Source organism: Ranitomeya imitator, chromosome 5 (genome assembly GCF_032444005.1).
Source record: "Ranitomeya imitator isolate aRanImi1 chromosome 5, aRanImi1.pri, whole genome shotgun sequence".
NCBI lineage: Eukaryota > Metazoa > Chordata > Amphibia > Anura > Dendrobatidae > Ranitomeya > Ranitomeya imitator.
Genome location: NC_091286.1, coordinates 405,743,324 through 405,757,614, shown reverse-complemented (window position 1 = coordinate 405,757,614; position 14,291 = coordinate 405,743,324). Strand labels below are relative to the sequence as shown.

At 43.5% G+C, this 14,291-nt stretch overlaps 1 protein-coding gene across 1 annotated transcript in view; it reads right to left on the bottom strand.

Annotated features, from left to right (window-relative positions):
- The window catches only part of ABCC5 (ATP binding cassette subfamily C member 5), a 139,483-nt gene that overhangs the window by 27,168 nt on the left and 98,024 nt on the right, over positions 1 to 14,291 (bottom strand). The window contains exons 15-17 of the mRNA XM_069726983.1: positions 11,209 to 11,412; positions 10,944 to 11,087; positions 5,848 to 5,950 (exon numbers count right to left, since the gene is read on the bottom strand). Of these exons, the coding sequence (XP_069583084.1) occupies positions 5,848 to 5,950; positions 10,944 to 11,087; positions 11,209 to 11,412 (451 nt within the window). The remainder of the gene's footprint in view (positions 1 to 5,847; positions 5,951 to 10,943; positions 11,088 to 11,208; positions 11,413 to 14,291) is intronic.

Genomic DNA, 14,291 nt, shown 5'->3' with positions numbered 1-14,291 from the left:
TCCTAGGTGCGTGTACATTTCTAGAATACTTGCGGCCCCTGCTAGCCTGAAGGAAAGAGACCATCTACATTGGTCCTGCGAGCACTCCGAGCCACAGAGGGTTCACGGAGGGATTCAATCTCGTCAGAGTCCATGGGTTGCGGCAGTGACTAAACCCACTCAGGGAACTAGGTACTCTGGGATAAGCTGGGATTGGCGGTGGAGGGCTCCTGAGCTCATTTAGGGTGACCTGCTTCGGACTGGTCATATGCCCTTAAGACCAGGTAAGGCTGGTCATGTGTCCTTAAAACCAGGGAATGTTGGTCATATGCCTTTAAGACCTGGAATAATGGTCATGCGCCTTTAAGACCGGGAATAATGGTCATGCGCCTTTAAGACCAGGGAATGCTGGTCATGTGCCTTTAAGACCAGTAATACTGGTCATGTGCCTTTAAGACCAGGTAATACTGGTCATGCACCTTTAAGACCGGGGAATACTGGTCATGTGCCTTTAAGACCAGGGAATACTGGTCATGTGGCAGGAAATACTGGTCATGTTAAGTACAGGGGGAAGAGTGCAGTACTTCCTTACCCGGATGCAGTGTCGTTGTGCCCGTTTAATACAAAACCATTGCCCCTGTGTGTGTGTGCTGGCAGGGTGGACCAAGATGGCCACCGGGAGTTGCAGAGGTGGTAAAGTCTCGCAGAGAGCGAGAGGCAGCAATTCATGGGGCGGGGCCACAGACGTGATGTGGGCGGAGCCTTGTGACTTCCATGAATAGGCCCAAGCCGGGGCCTAAATTTCTGCAGCCGGAGTGAGCAATACCAGCGTTGCCGAGGGAAGCGATCGCTCCTGTGCCAAGGAAGAAACGCCAGAAAAGGTGGGCAGAGCCGTCTTAGTGTGCCATAGTGCGGGCGAGCTTCCGGGATGCGGCCTACACATCGGCCAAAGCCGGGGGCTAAATTTTTGCGGCCGGCCGGAGCGTTACCTCAGGGAGGTGGGCCACAGGGAACCCATGTGAATATCCCACTGCAGAGGCCCATCGCTGACTGGATCCACTCACCATGGGAGCGCGTCCCGGCATGGAGCCGCCGTGATGACTGGGTTTCAGCGCCGAGGAAAGTGCGTGCACTCTATTGTTCTTGTAGGGATAAACCTCAATCCATCATCCCTTTGTTAGGGAGGTGGAGAGGAACCGTCCGCCTCCTTGTGCCATCCACTTTCACAGTGGTGGGACAGTGGGGGCTGCTCGGACGCCATAGAGGGGGGCCTCTGTACATCCACGGAGTTCAGCCCCCAGGTGGACAGGGCCAGTTGTCCGGCATTAGGCCTGGCTCCAGGAGAGGATACATGGAGGCGACACTCCGTGTGGTCGCCTGTTGCTGGTGTGGGGAGATCGGGACCCAGAGGAACCGTCGCCCCTGAAGTGAGCTCAGGCATGGCTTCCCACGTCGCAGGAGAGGGTACGGGGAGGCGACACTCGGCGTTCTCGCCTGTTGATGATTCGGGGGAGATCGGAACCTTGAAAGGATCCGTCGCCCCCTTCACTTCGTTAATTAAAAAATAAAAATTTACAGAAAAGTAAAAAAAAACAAAAAACGTTGGGGTCTGCACCAGACCAAAGTGCCTCCTACAGACACTAAGCAAGAACTGGTTGGCTGAGAGCCAGCAGGAGGGTGTATACTGCGGGGAGGAGCTAACTTTCTTTGTATCACTTAGGCCAGTCTCACACATCCAGATAATTCCAGTACCGGAGAAAAAGGTACCGGAGTTATCCGTGTCCGTGTGCTCACGTAGGCCATCCGTGTGGGATCCGTGTGATCTCTGTATGTTTTTAGGGTCCGTGTGCTGTACGTGTGCTCGTGTCTGTGTATTGCAACAATTTTTACAATTTTAACCCCATGACAGGAAAAACGCACACGGATGGCACACGGACAGCATCCGTGTGCGGTACGTGTTTACACGGACCCATTGACTTTAATGGGTCCGTGTGATCCGTGCACTCCAACGAACACTGACATGTCTCCGTGTTTTGCAAACGGACACACGGTCCGTGAAAACACGCTGACATGTGCAGAGACACATTTATTTTAATGTTATATATTCACAAAATTGCTCTTTAATATTGATAAATGTCCCTCAAAATTAGGGGACACTGTACCTTAACATAAACTAAATCACTGAAGGTGTGACCACAAACAGATAAATAGGCCTCACCATGGTACAATTAAAATCATGTTTATTATAGTAATTAAAACAACATATAAAAGTAAGTAACAAACAAGGGTACTGGTGCCACAAAAGGAGGGACTATACTACCATAGCTAACCCACAAGTTCTGTGCTGACTATGACAATGAATAAAGACAATATCTCACAAAGATGACATGCCTGTAGATATATCCTGGTCAATTATACATGTGCCCACCTGGCTACAAGTATACATAAATCTGGATAGCAATATGCTAGTACTCCCAATATCCCAGATCCATAAGCCCCCATAGAGAGGCATAAACATCCGAATGATATAAGATAGTAAATTACCTGTCAGTCAGTCACTAAGGGGTAAACCTCGGCGTCCCTCTAATGTGTCTACGTGAGTCAGTGTCTCCGGTACGTGAGGAAACTGTCACCACACGTACCGGAGCCACTGACGTGTGAAACCGGCGTTAGTGTCAGCCTCCTAGTGGCAGCAGCATACACCCACGGTCTGTGTACCCCAATGAGGCGAAGAAGAAAGGTGCATAGCTTTAAGTATCATTGGATCAAAAAGACCATCTGGATATGAAGGTGCCTAGTGCAAAAATCAAGCAGCTGACCAGTTAGTACAAATTCCACAAATGCACACTGCAACTGCCCATACTATACTGCTTTGACTATAATTCTCTCGTTAAGGCTAGGTTCACATTGCGTTAGTGCAGTCCGTTCAACGCATACGTTAAACGGACTGCACTAACGCAAGTGCTGACTTTGGCACAGCGCATCTGCGCTAGCAGTGATGGACCCGGAAACGCTGCAGCCCGCGTCTCGGGTCCGTCACTCAATGTCGGACGCATCGCTAGCGCACGCCCATTGTGGGCGTGCGCTAGCGATGCGTCCGACATAGCATTCAATGGCGCCGTTAACGGACTACGTTACACCACGTTATGCCGCGGTGTAACGCAGTCCGTTTAACGGAGACACTGAACGCAATGTGTACCTAGCCTTAAGGCTGTGTGCACACGTTGCTGATTTTTTGCGTTTTTTCGCTATAAAATCGCAAAAAAATAGCATACATTATGCATGCCATCATTTAGAATGCATTCCGCAATTTTTGTGAACATGATGCGTTTTTTCCGTGAAAAAAACGCAGCATGTTCATTAATTTTGCGGATTTCCCACTACATAATGCATTGGGAAATGTCTGGAAAAATCCACAAAAAATTTGGTAAAAACGGGCAAAAAAATGCATGCAGATTTCTTGCAGAAAATTTCCGTTTTTTTCTCAAGAAATTTCTGCAAGAAATCCTGAATGTGTGCACAAAGCCTAAAGCTCAGGTAAAACTTCCATCCCTAATTATACCTTCTTTCATCATTTATTCTATATTGCTGTTTTATTTACATTGTGTTTACATTCGAGTTTATTCAATTTTACAGTGCTACCTCCAACCCCTGCATTTTTTAATCCACTTGTGGATATTTTCACTATTGTTCTTAATTTTTAGAAAGTAAAAGCCCGCTGAAACATACTACCCAAATGTCAAAAACTGGCCCTATGCTACAATAAAAGACCAGTAAAGAATATAATTGGACACTCCCAGTAATATTGATCCTACAAAAAGCATTAAGTACAAGTCCACAGTATAGTAAGCAAAATAATGTTATTAAACATTGAAGCATCAAAAATAAATCAAAACATAGGCAAATTAAAAAAAAACACAGAAAAAGACTCAGATATGAAGGACATATACACATCACAAGTTTAAACAGGATCAGGGAAAACTAGGCCCTAAAACAATATCAATAGTCTCATAATTAGTAAAGGCATAAAGGGCTTAGTGCATATAAAGTGCAGCACAATTGCCCAGTGTCATCAGTTCAGCCCTAAGCTGTATGTAACAAGCACGCTTCTACAGACGCAACAGGTGATATTAACTCCCTAGTATATGAAAGCATGCATAGTAGAAACTGGGGCACAAGCTGAGTCACATATGGGGCAATGTTATAACAACGGCCAGCTTACAATAAAGTTGCCTGTGTGATGTGATGTCCAGTGCAGCCCCAACGCGCGTTTCACGTGGGCTTCCTCGGGGGGGCTGTCCTTCATACCTGAACCTTTTTCTGTTTTGTTTTTTTACTTTGCCTATACATGTTTTGTGATTTATTTTTTATGCTTCATTATTTAATAAAATATTTTGAATACTATATTGCGGACTTCTTCTTAATTTTATGTACTATCTAAATAAAAAATTACATTTTATTATTATTTTCTTAGTTGTTGATTATGCTTTTAGGTTTAATTATTATTACACCACAGACACAGCCTCTTTAGTCTCTAGGTTTTCTACACAATCTTCACACTATGCAGTGTGAGTAGCCATAGTGGTACTACATTAAGGAAATTAGACCCTTAATTAAAGTCATGTTTGTAAAAGACCTTTGCCTTTCTTGTGGGTTTTAATTTGCAAATTATAGAGCAATTCATCGCTGAAGTTTTAACAACAAATGCAGTGGGCGGACACTGCTCTTCCAGCTCTCATGACAGTCTTATTTCTCCGTTCGCCATCGCCCGACAGTGTTTAAATGGTCATTACAAACATGCCTTTAGTTAGGGGTCTCATTTCCTGATGACATCTCTCTTTAAAGGGAACCTGTCACCCCAAAAATCGAAGATGAGCTAAGCCCACCAGCATCAGGGGCTTATCTACAGCATTCTGTAATGCTGTAGATAAGCCCCCGATGTATCCTGAAAGATGAGAAAATGAGGTTAGACTATACTCAACCAGGGGCGGTCCCACTGCGGTCCTGTCCGATGGGCGACGCGGTCCGGTCCAGGGCCTCCCATCTTCTTACGATGACGTCCTCTTCTTGTATTCACGCTGCGGCTCTGGCGTAGGCGTAATTCTCTGTTGAGGGCAGAGCAAAGTACTGCAGTGCGCAGGTGCTGGGCCTCTCTGACTTTTCCCGGCGCCTGCGCACTGCAGTACTTTGCTCTGCCCTCAACAGGGCAGACAAAGTACGCCTGCCCTGAAGCCGCAACGTGAAGACATGAAAAGGATGTCATTGTAAGAAGATAGGAGGCCCCAGACCAAACGGCGACGTCCATCAGAAAGGACCGCAGCGGAACCGCCCCTGGGTGAGTATAATCTAACCTCTTATTCTCATCTTCGTTCATACATCGGGGGTTTATCTACAGCATTACAGAATGCTTTAGATAAGCCCCTGATGCTGGTGGGCTTAGCTCATCTTTGATTTTGGGGGTGACAGGATCCCTTTAATGCAAGTATTAATTGCATATTGTGGAATAAGAATCGCGCTCTCCAATAAACAAGACTCACTTTGCTATCTGAATACCCATTTCCAAGTAACCATAATGAGCTAGTAGCTATGATTTATCGGTTTCCGAGGGACCTTATTTAGAGAAGGCAATGGTCATGGATTACAAACGATTGTGCATACAGGAAACTTACAACTACTGGGTCAGTGAGCATGTATGAAAAGAATCTGAAATTTACAATACATATGCCCCTATGATCAGACTTGCAAATGATGGCATATATATCATGACAATTTTACTAATGGATTAGTGAAATTCCTACACATACATCAACCTTAAAACAAAAAACTTATGGTAGATCACAAACTGCTACTGATGTAGGAATAGCTCACCATCTTCCTTTTTTGTGACCTTCTCTTTCTTCACAGACCCCGACTTGTTTCCTTTGTCTGAAGGCTTTTTTAATGAACTGCTCACATTTTTTTTGAGACTCACCTGCAAAGAAAAAAATATACATTTTAATATTTTTCAAATAATAAAAGTAGAAAGAAAAAACATAAATGGTTAATCATATGCAAAACCTGGTTTCAGTGCAAGGCCAAATTCTATGTATACTTCTGTTTCTGAATACACCAAACGGTGATCTACCAAATGGCTCGTTGTATTGAACTTGTAAAAACTTGATAATAAGATAAACTTCTTCTAACAGTTGGGCATACCAGAGGTCAACATATTTGGCTGGAAAACTCATTTAATCTTAAAGTAGCACAATAAACATATCCTTCTATGCATATTATATAAAGGGTTGTTCCCAGAATCCAAAGTTATTAAATATCCATAACATAGGTTATAAATTACTGATCACCAGGACCCCCAAGTGGACTTTGGATCCTGAGAACAATGTTCTGCAGAGCCCAATCTGGAATGAGACAGAGGTGTGCTTGATTGACTTCTGCTCCATTGACTGTGTATATGGAATTGCCAAAAATAGAGCTGTACTCAGTTTCTTCGGCTGTCCCAAAGACAGTTAATGGATCACTTTAGATTCTGGGAAGAACCTTTAAAAAAAAAAAAATCACTTGGATAATTGACTGAGCAGGATCACATTGCTGCATCCAAGGTACAAAATGCTCAGCGGTCACAGAAGGAGATTCCTAACAAAGATTCCCTTTAAAGAGTCATGCAAAAATCTCCTGTATGTTACATTAATAGGCCAAAGGACAACATACCTGGCTGCCAGGCTATGAAGAAAGTTAAAACAGGCTTGTTGATATACGCAAAAAAAAAATACAAAAATGAGAAAAGGAGAGAGATGTTTTTAAAACCTTAAATTGAGGCAAAGTCCATGCTCTAACCCCGTGGATTCAGCACCTGCTGATATGGTGGTCAGTCCCAGGTGTCCCACTCACAAGTCTCAATGGTTAGGTGACCGAAGAAATGGACACCACTGCTTATAGTTCTGGCACAGAGCACAAGAGTGGCATACACTATGTCCATAGATGTAAGAGTGGGTGAGTGTGCCTTACATCATGTTAAAAACATCCCATCTATTTATTTTTCCACCTGTTGGGCAACTCATTTAAAGGGAACCTAACAGCTGACATGTTGCTACCACCTTTCTCCGCATTAAAAGAAATCTGTCAACAAGGTTCTTATCACCTAATCCGAGAGAGGCAAAATGTAGCGACAGAGACCCTCATTCCAGAAACGTGTCACTTAGGCTGCTTTCACACTAGCGTCGTGTGACGGACGTCGCAATGCGTTGTTTTGGAGAAAAAAACGCATCTTGCAAGGTTGCCCGCAGGATGCGTTTTTTCTCCATAGACTTGCATTAGTGACGCATCGAAACTCCGCCCCCTCCTCCCCGGAACTCACACTAGGCAGCGGATGCATTGTAAAACTGCATCCGCTGCCCACGTTGTGCTAATCACTCACACTGTCCGTCGGGCCAACGGTTTGCGACGGCCCGTACTGACGGACTAGTGTGAAAGTAGCCTAACAGGGCAGCTTACTGTAGTTTTGATAAAATCACTTTTTTATCAGTAGGAGATTGTCACTTGAGGTCTGTTAAACCTGCTGCCATGTAGTCCTCCATATGCATGAGCTCTGTGTAACCCAACCACATTACCAACTAGGAAGACGGTACCTATAAACAGTGTACACAGAAAGCTGTCAATCATTGTGGGTGGGTTATACAGAGCTCAGCAATCAGATACCTGGTAATCTGAAGCAGATAGAAAGAAGATTTTACCAAAACTGCAACAGGCTGCTCATTAAGTGACACACTGCCGAAATCAGGGTCCCTGTACCTACATCCTACAGCTCTCAGATAGGGTAACACAAACTTAGTGACAGATTCCCTTTAACTATTGACTACATACAAATTCACGTGAACCTGTCGATCACATCTAAGCGGAACCAAGGGAGCAAAAAAAAAAAAACCAACAAATAACATGCTACTGCATACAGCCGTCACTACTACTAATAATAATAGATTAAGAGCTTTGTGAAGGTTAAAGGTGAGTCAGGGTTCTTTAAATGCGATTCTGTGACTGAACCATGAAGAGCAAATCTTATTCCCATCTTCTACATTTATGACATATCCACAGGATACACAATAAATATATAACAGAGGCTGGTGCCACCAATGGGACCACTAGTTATCTCAAGAACAGTGGCCCATCTCCTGCTGCGGTCAGTGGAGAAGTGGTCAGAATTCCCATACAAATTAAAGGAATTATGACCATTAATTCACTGATGGCTTCAATCAATGGAGCCTCCATTGGTGTGACCTCCATCTACTATACATTTATAGAGAATCCAGTGCATATGCCATAAATGTATGAGATGGGAATATGTGCACACGATGCAGATTTAGTGCAGAACTGCAGCAGATTTTTCTGCAGCAGAAACGCTGCAGATTTGCACTGTGATTTACAATACAATGTAAATCAATGTGAAAAAAAAAAGCTGTGCACATGGTGCAGAAAAATCTGCGCAGAAACGCTGCAGATTTCAAAGTGCATGTCACTTCTTTTGTGCAGTTCTGCAGCGTTTCTGCACCCCTCCATTATACAAATCCACAGTGGTAAAATCTGCACAAAAACTGCACAAAAAACGCATAAAAAACGCACCTGCGGATTCTACCAGGAGATGCAGATTTAGTGCAGAAAATTCTGCACCACATTTCCTACGTGTGCACATAGCCTAATAGTTTTCTCTTTATAAATAAACTTTAGAGCCATGCAGATTACACTAACATGACACAAGCAGTCGTTCCCCCAATAAATACCTCCACCAACTTGGACCCTTTGTCAGAAATCATTTCAGAGGTAATTCAGAGCTGTTTGGTAGAGGCATATGGAGATTATCAGAAAAGGCTAGTTTCTTAATGCGATGCAGATTTGGATGAAAGGTTTTGGTAATATAAACAATCCTTATATATTGCAGACATAGGACAACGATACAATGTTATTGTGACTTTACATCACTACAGAGCTGAATTCAGTGAAGTGACAATTCTAGCAGTACTGTGCCAGTAATGGACTACCTGTCGGAAACTGTGCTACAGTACCCAACAGGAAACTTTATTACCACTATTTTATATTACCTTCAACACAAAAATATTTCACGGATCCATACATTCCTAAACCAAGAATCTGCAAAAACTCTAGTCCATGCCCTCATCATCTCCCGCCTCGACTACTGTAACGTCTGTGGCCTCCCCTTTAACACTCTCGCACCCCTCCAATCTTTTCTAAAGTTTGCTGCCCGAATAATCCACCTGTTCCCCCACTATTCCCCGGCCTCTCCCCTCTGTCAATCCCTCCACTGGCTCCCCATTACCCAGAGACTCCAGTACAAAACCCTAACCATGACATACAAAGCTATCCAAAGCCTGTCTCCTCCATACATCTGTGACCTCGTCTCCCGGTATTTTGCTGCACGCAACCTCCGATCCTCACAAGATCTCCTTCTCTACTCCCCTCTTATCTCCTCTTCCCACAATCGTATACAAGATTTCTCTCGCGCATCACCCCTACTCTGGAACCCTCTACCGCAACATATCAGACTCTCACCTACCATCGAAACCTTCAAAAAGAGCCTGAAGACCCACCTCTTCCGACAAGCCTACAACCTGCAGTAACCACCGATCGACCAAACCGCTGCATGACCAGCTCTTATCCTCACCTACTGTATTCTCACCCATCCCTTGTAGATTGTGAGCCTTCGCGGGCAGGGTCCTCACTCCTCCTGTACCAGTTATGACTTGTATTGTTTAAAGGGAACCTGTCACCCCGTTTTTTGAGATTGAGATATAAATACTGTTAAATAGGGCCTGTGCTGTGCGTTACTATGGTGTATGTAGTGTACCCTGATTCCCCATGTATGCCGAGAAATACATTACCAAAGTCGGCGTTTTCGCCTGTCAATCAGGCTGGTCTGGTCAGGTGGGCGTGTTCACAGCGTTCTTTTCTTCCCCAGGTTTCCGTTGGTGGCGTAGTGGTGTGCGCATGTCCAAGGTCCGGATTCCCTGTGCCCACGTGAAGACACAGCGCGCGATCTGCGCTGTCATTCCTTTCATCGGTGCGGGCGGCCATCTTCCTGGGGCCGCGCGTGCGCAGATGTAGTGCTCTGCTGCACGGGGCTTCAGGAAAATGGCCGCGGGATGCCGCGCGTGCGCAGAAGAGATCGCGGCGGCCATTTTCCCAAAGCCGAGATGCAAACTCGGCTTTGGGAAAATGGCCGCCGCGATCTCTTCTGCGCACGCGCGGCATCCCGCGGCCATTTTCCTGAAGCCCCGTGCAGCAGAGCACTACATCTGCGCACGCGCGGCCCCAGGAAGATGGCCGCCCGCACCGATGAAAGGAATGACAGCGCAGATCGCGCGCTGTGTCTTCACGTGGGCACAGCGAATCCGGACCTTGGACATGCGCACACCACTACGCCACCAACGGAAACCTGGGGAAGAAAAGAACGCTGTGAACACGCCCACCTGACCAGACCAGCCTGATTGACAGGCGAAAACGGCGACTTTGGTAATGTATTTCTCGGCATACATGGGGAATCAGGGTACACTACATACACTATAGTAACGCACAGCGCAGGCCCTATTTAACAGTATTTATATCTCAATCTCAAAAAACGGGGTGACAGGTTCCCTTTAAGATTATTGTACTTGTTTTTATTATGTATACCCCTCCTCACATGTAAAGCGCCATGGAATAAATGGTGCTATAATAATAAATAATAATAGTATTATTACGCTGTCTTCCATTTATTGAATACTAATTATTTCCACTATGGATCTACACAGAACAAAATCAATCTTTATTAGTAAAAGATCAAATTTGTGTACAAACCCATAAACGGTAGAAGGGTACAACGAAGATGGCTATTTCAAGTTCATCAACCTAAGAAAAGTTTGATTTCCTGACTTAATATTACAAGAGTAATCCAAAAAGCAGTTAAAAAGCCTAAAACTTACCTCAATATGAGGAGCTTCCCCTAGTTGAAAGTTGTTAAAAATTGTAGCATATTCTCCATTTAGCTTTATAAGATCCTCATGCGTCCCTCTTTCTGAAATGCATCCTTCCTTCATGTAAATGACTTCATCACAGTCCACAAGGTACTGGAGGTAGAAAGTAGTAAAGAGGGCATAGAATGACAGAAGGTGTGGCAAATGTGACCATGTTTTCAGGCTATGTCACCCTGGCACCATTCTTAGCACCTCTCTCGGCTCTGACCTTTACCTGAAGTTGGTGGGTGATAAACAAAATAGTTTTAGATTTCAGGTGCTTTTTGATGGCACTGTTGAAGATGTGATTGCCTACATGGGCATCTAAGGCACTAAGGGGATCATCCAGCATGAAAATGCTACGGTCACTGTAGAGGGCTCTTGCCAGACTGATTCTTTGCCTCTGACCACCACTCAAGTTTGCTCCACGCTCTCCAATCTACAGAGAAAATAGTGCAACACAATTATGATCAGCTACGCATGCCCTCAAAAAGTCACCTTTTAGACAAAAAGAAATTTATTTTTATTCAAATAAAAAAGCTAATAAATATATATGCATACTGACATTTTCTGAAAGCAGAAACCTGACACACACTGAAAATTACTTCCTGTACTTTATAACTGGAGGTCTACATAACATTTTGCCCCAGATGTTACATTTTCGTACTAAGTGCATAAATAATCATGTTTGTGGCTAAAAATCTGACCGAAGCAGAGCCTGTGACATACAATTCCGCCTTAAAATACATTCAAGATGGTCAGAATTCATACATGTCACTTATGCATATGTATATGTGCACACGTCTTCATATTCCCAGAGCTGCAGGGATCAAAATCCAAAATGCAAGTTAACATGGAACTATGGAGTTGATAAATTGAATGGGAGTTGATTAGATGTGCAACTTTTCATCCGGCTTTTAACAGAGTTCTCTACCTTGAATGCTGAGGGTTTTAATATCTGGAAGGCAAGAGTCTAGTCATGTATACCATTCCAACACGCCTCTCCTGGTGAGGCAACCATCGGACATGCATAGACAACACTTCATTCACTCTTAGCCTGGCACCCACAACTATCAGTCATTTACGAAATATCCCTGGGAATATGTGATAACTGTCTAGGTTAGGAATACTCCTTTGCATATTACATCCTTCCTCGACACTTAACAGAGTTAATGTGTGTGATGGACCATCAGATTTATGACATTATATCACTGAGAATTCATCTACAGACTCCTGCATTTTTAGAACTCCCCCCCCCCCCCCCCACTGTCTTTTTGTGTACACTGCCTTCTCCCTTTTTCCCTCTCTATATGTGTAATGTGATACCTCATTTATTGTTTCCCCCATAAATCAATAGTACCAGCGATGATCAGAAACTTTTTAATATATATATATATATTGACTATTATTTAAATAATCTCAGGAGGTAATTCTTTCTCTCTTTAATCATTTATTAACCTCTGGTTTGCACGTTAATGACCAGGCCAATTTTTACAATTCTGACCACTGTCCCTTTATGAGGTTATAACTCTGGGACGCTTCTACGGATCCTGATGACTCTGACACAGTTTTCTCGTGACATATTGTACTTCATGATAAAATTTATTCGATAAAACTTGCGTTTATTTGTGAAAAAAAAAAAACGAAAATTTGGCGAAAATTTTTGAAAATTTCGCAATTTTACAACTTTGAATTTTTATGCCCTTAAATCACAGAGATATGTCACACAAAATACTTAATGAGTAACATTTCCCACATGTCTACATTACATCAGAACAATTTTGGAACCAACATTTTTTTTTGTTAGGGAGTTATAAGGGTTAAAAGTTGACCAGCAATTTCTCATTTTTACAACACCATTTTTTTTTTAGGGACCACATCTCATTTGAAGTCATTTTGAGGGGTCTATATGATAGAAAATACCCAAGTGTGACACCATTCTAAAAACCCCTCAAGGTGCTCAAAACCCACATTCAAGAAGTTTATTAACCCTTCTGGTGCTTCACAGGAATTTTGGGAATGTTTAAATAAAAATGAACATTTAACTTTGTTTCACACAAAATTGACTTCAGCTCCAATTTGTTTTATTTTACCAAGGGTAACAAGAGAAAATGGACCCCAAAAGTTGTTGTACAATTTGTCCTGAGTACGCCGATACCCCATATTTGGGAGTAAACCACTGTTTGGGCGCATGGCAGAGCTCGGAAGGGAAGGAGCGCCGTTTGACTTTTCAATGCAAAATTGACAGGAATTGAGATGGGACGCCATGTTGCGTTTGGAGACCCACTAATGTGCCTAAACATTGAAACCCCCCACAAGTGACACCATTTTGGAAAGTAGACCCCCTAAGGAACTGATCTAGATGTGTGGTTAGCATTTTGACCCACCAAGTGCTTCACAGAAGTTTATAATGCAGAGCCGTAAAAATAAAAAATCATATTTTGTCACAAAAATGATCTTTTTGCCCCCAATTTTTTATTTTCCCAAGGGTAAGATAAATAATTGGACCCCAAAAGTTGTTGCAAATTGTCCTGAGTACGCTCATACCCCATATGTGGGGGTAAACCACTGTTTGGGCGCATGGCAGAGCCTGGAAGGGAAGGAGCGCCATTTGGAATGCAGACTTAGATGGATTGGTCTGTAGGCGTCACGTTGCATTTGCAGAGTCACTCATGTAACTAAACAGTAGAAACCCCCACAAGTGACCCCATATTGGAAACTAGACCCCCAATGAACTTTTCTAGATGTGTTGTGAGAACTTTGAACCCCCAAGTGTTTCACTACAGTTTATAACGCAGAGCCGTGAAAATAAAAATAAATTTTTTCCCACAAAAATGTTTTTTTTAGCCCCCCAAATTTTTATTTTCCCAAGGGTAACAAGAGAAATTGGGCACCAAAAGTTGTTGTCCAATTTGTCCTGAGTATGCTGATACCCCATATGTTTTGGTAAACCCCTGTTTGGGCGCACGGGAGAGCTTGGAAGGGAAGGAGCACTGTTTTACTTTTTCAACGCAGAATTGGCTGGAATTGACATCGGACGCCATGTCGCGTTTGGAGAGCCCCTGATGTGCCTAAACAGTGGAAACCCCCAATTCTAACTGAAACCCTAACCCTAGCCCCAAACTTATCCCTAACCCCAGCCTTAACCCTATCTCTAACCGAAGCCCTAACCCTAGCCCTAACCCTAATGGGAAAATGGAAATAAATACATTTTTTTCATTTTATTATTTTTCCATAACTAAGGGGGTGATGAAGGGATGGTTTGATTTACTATATATGGCGTTTTTTTAGCGGATTTTTATGATTGACAGCCGTCAC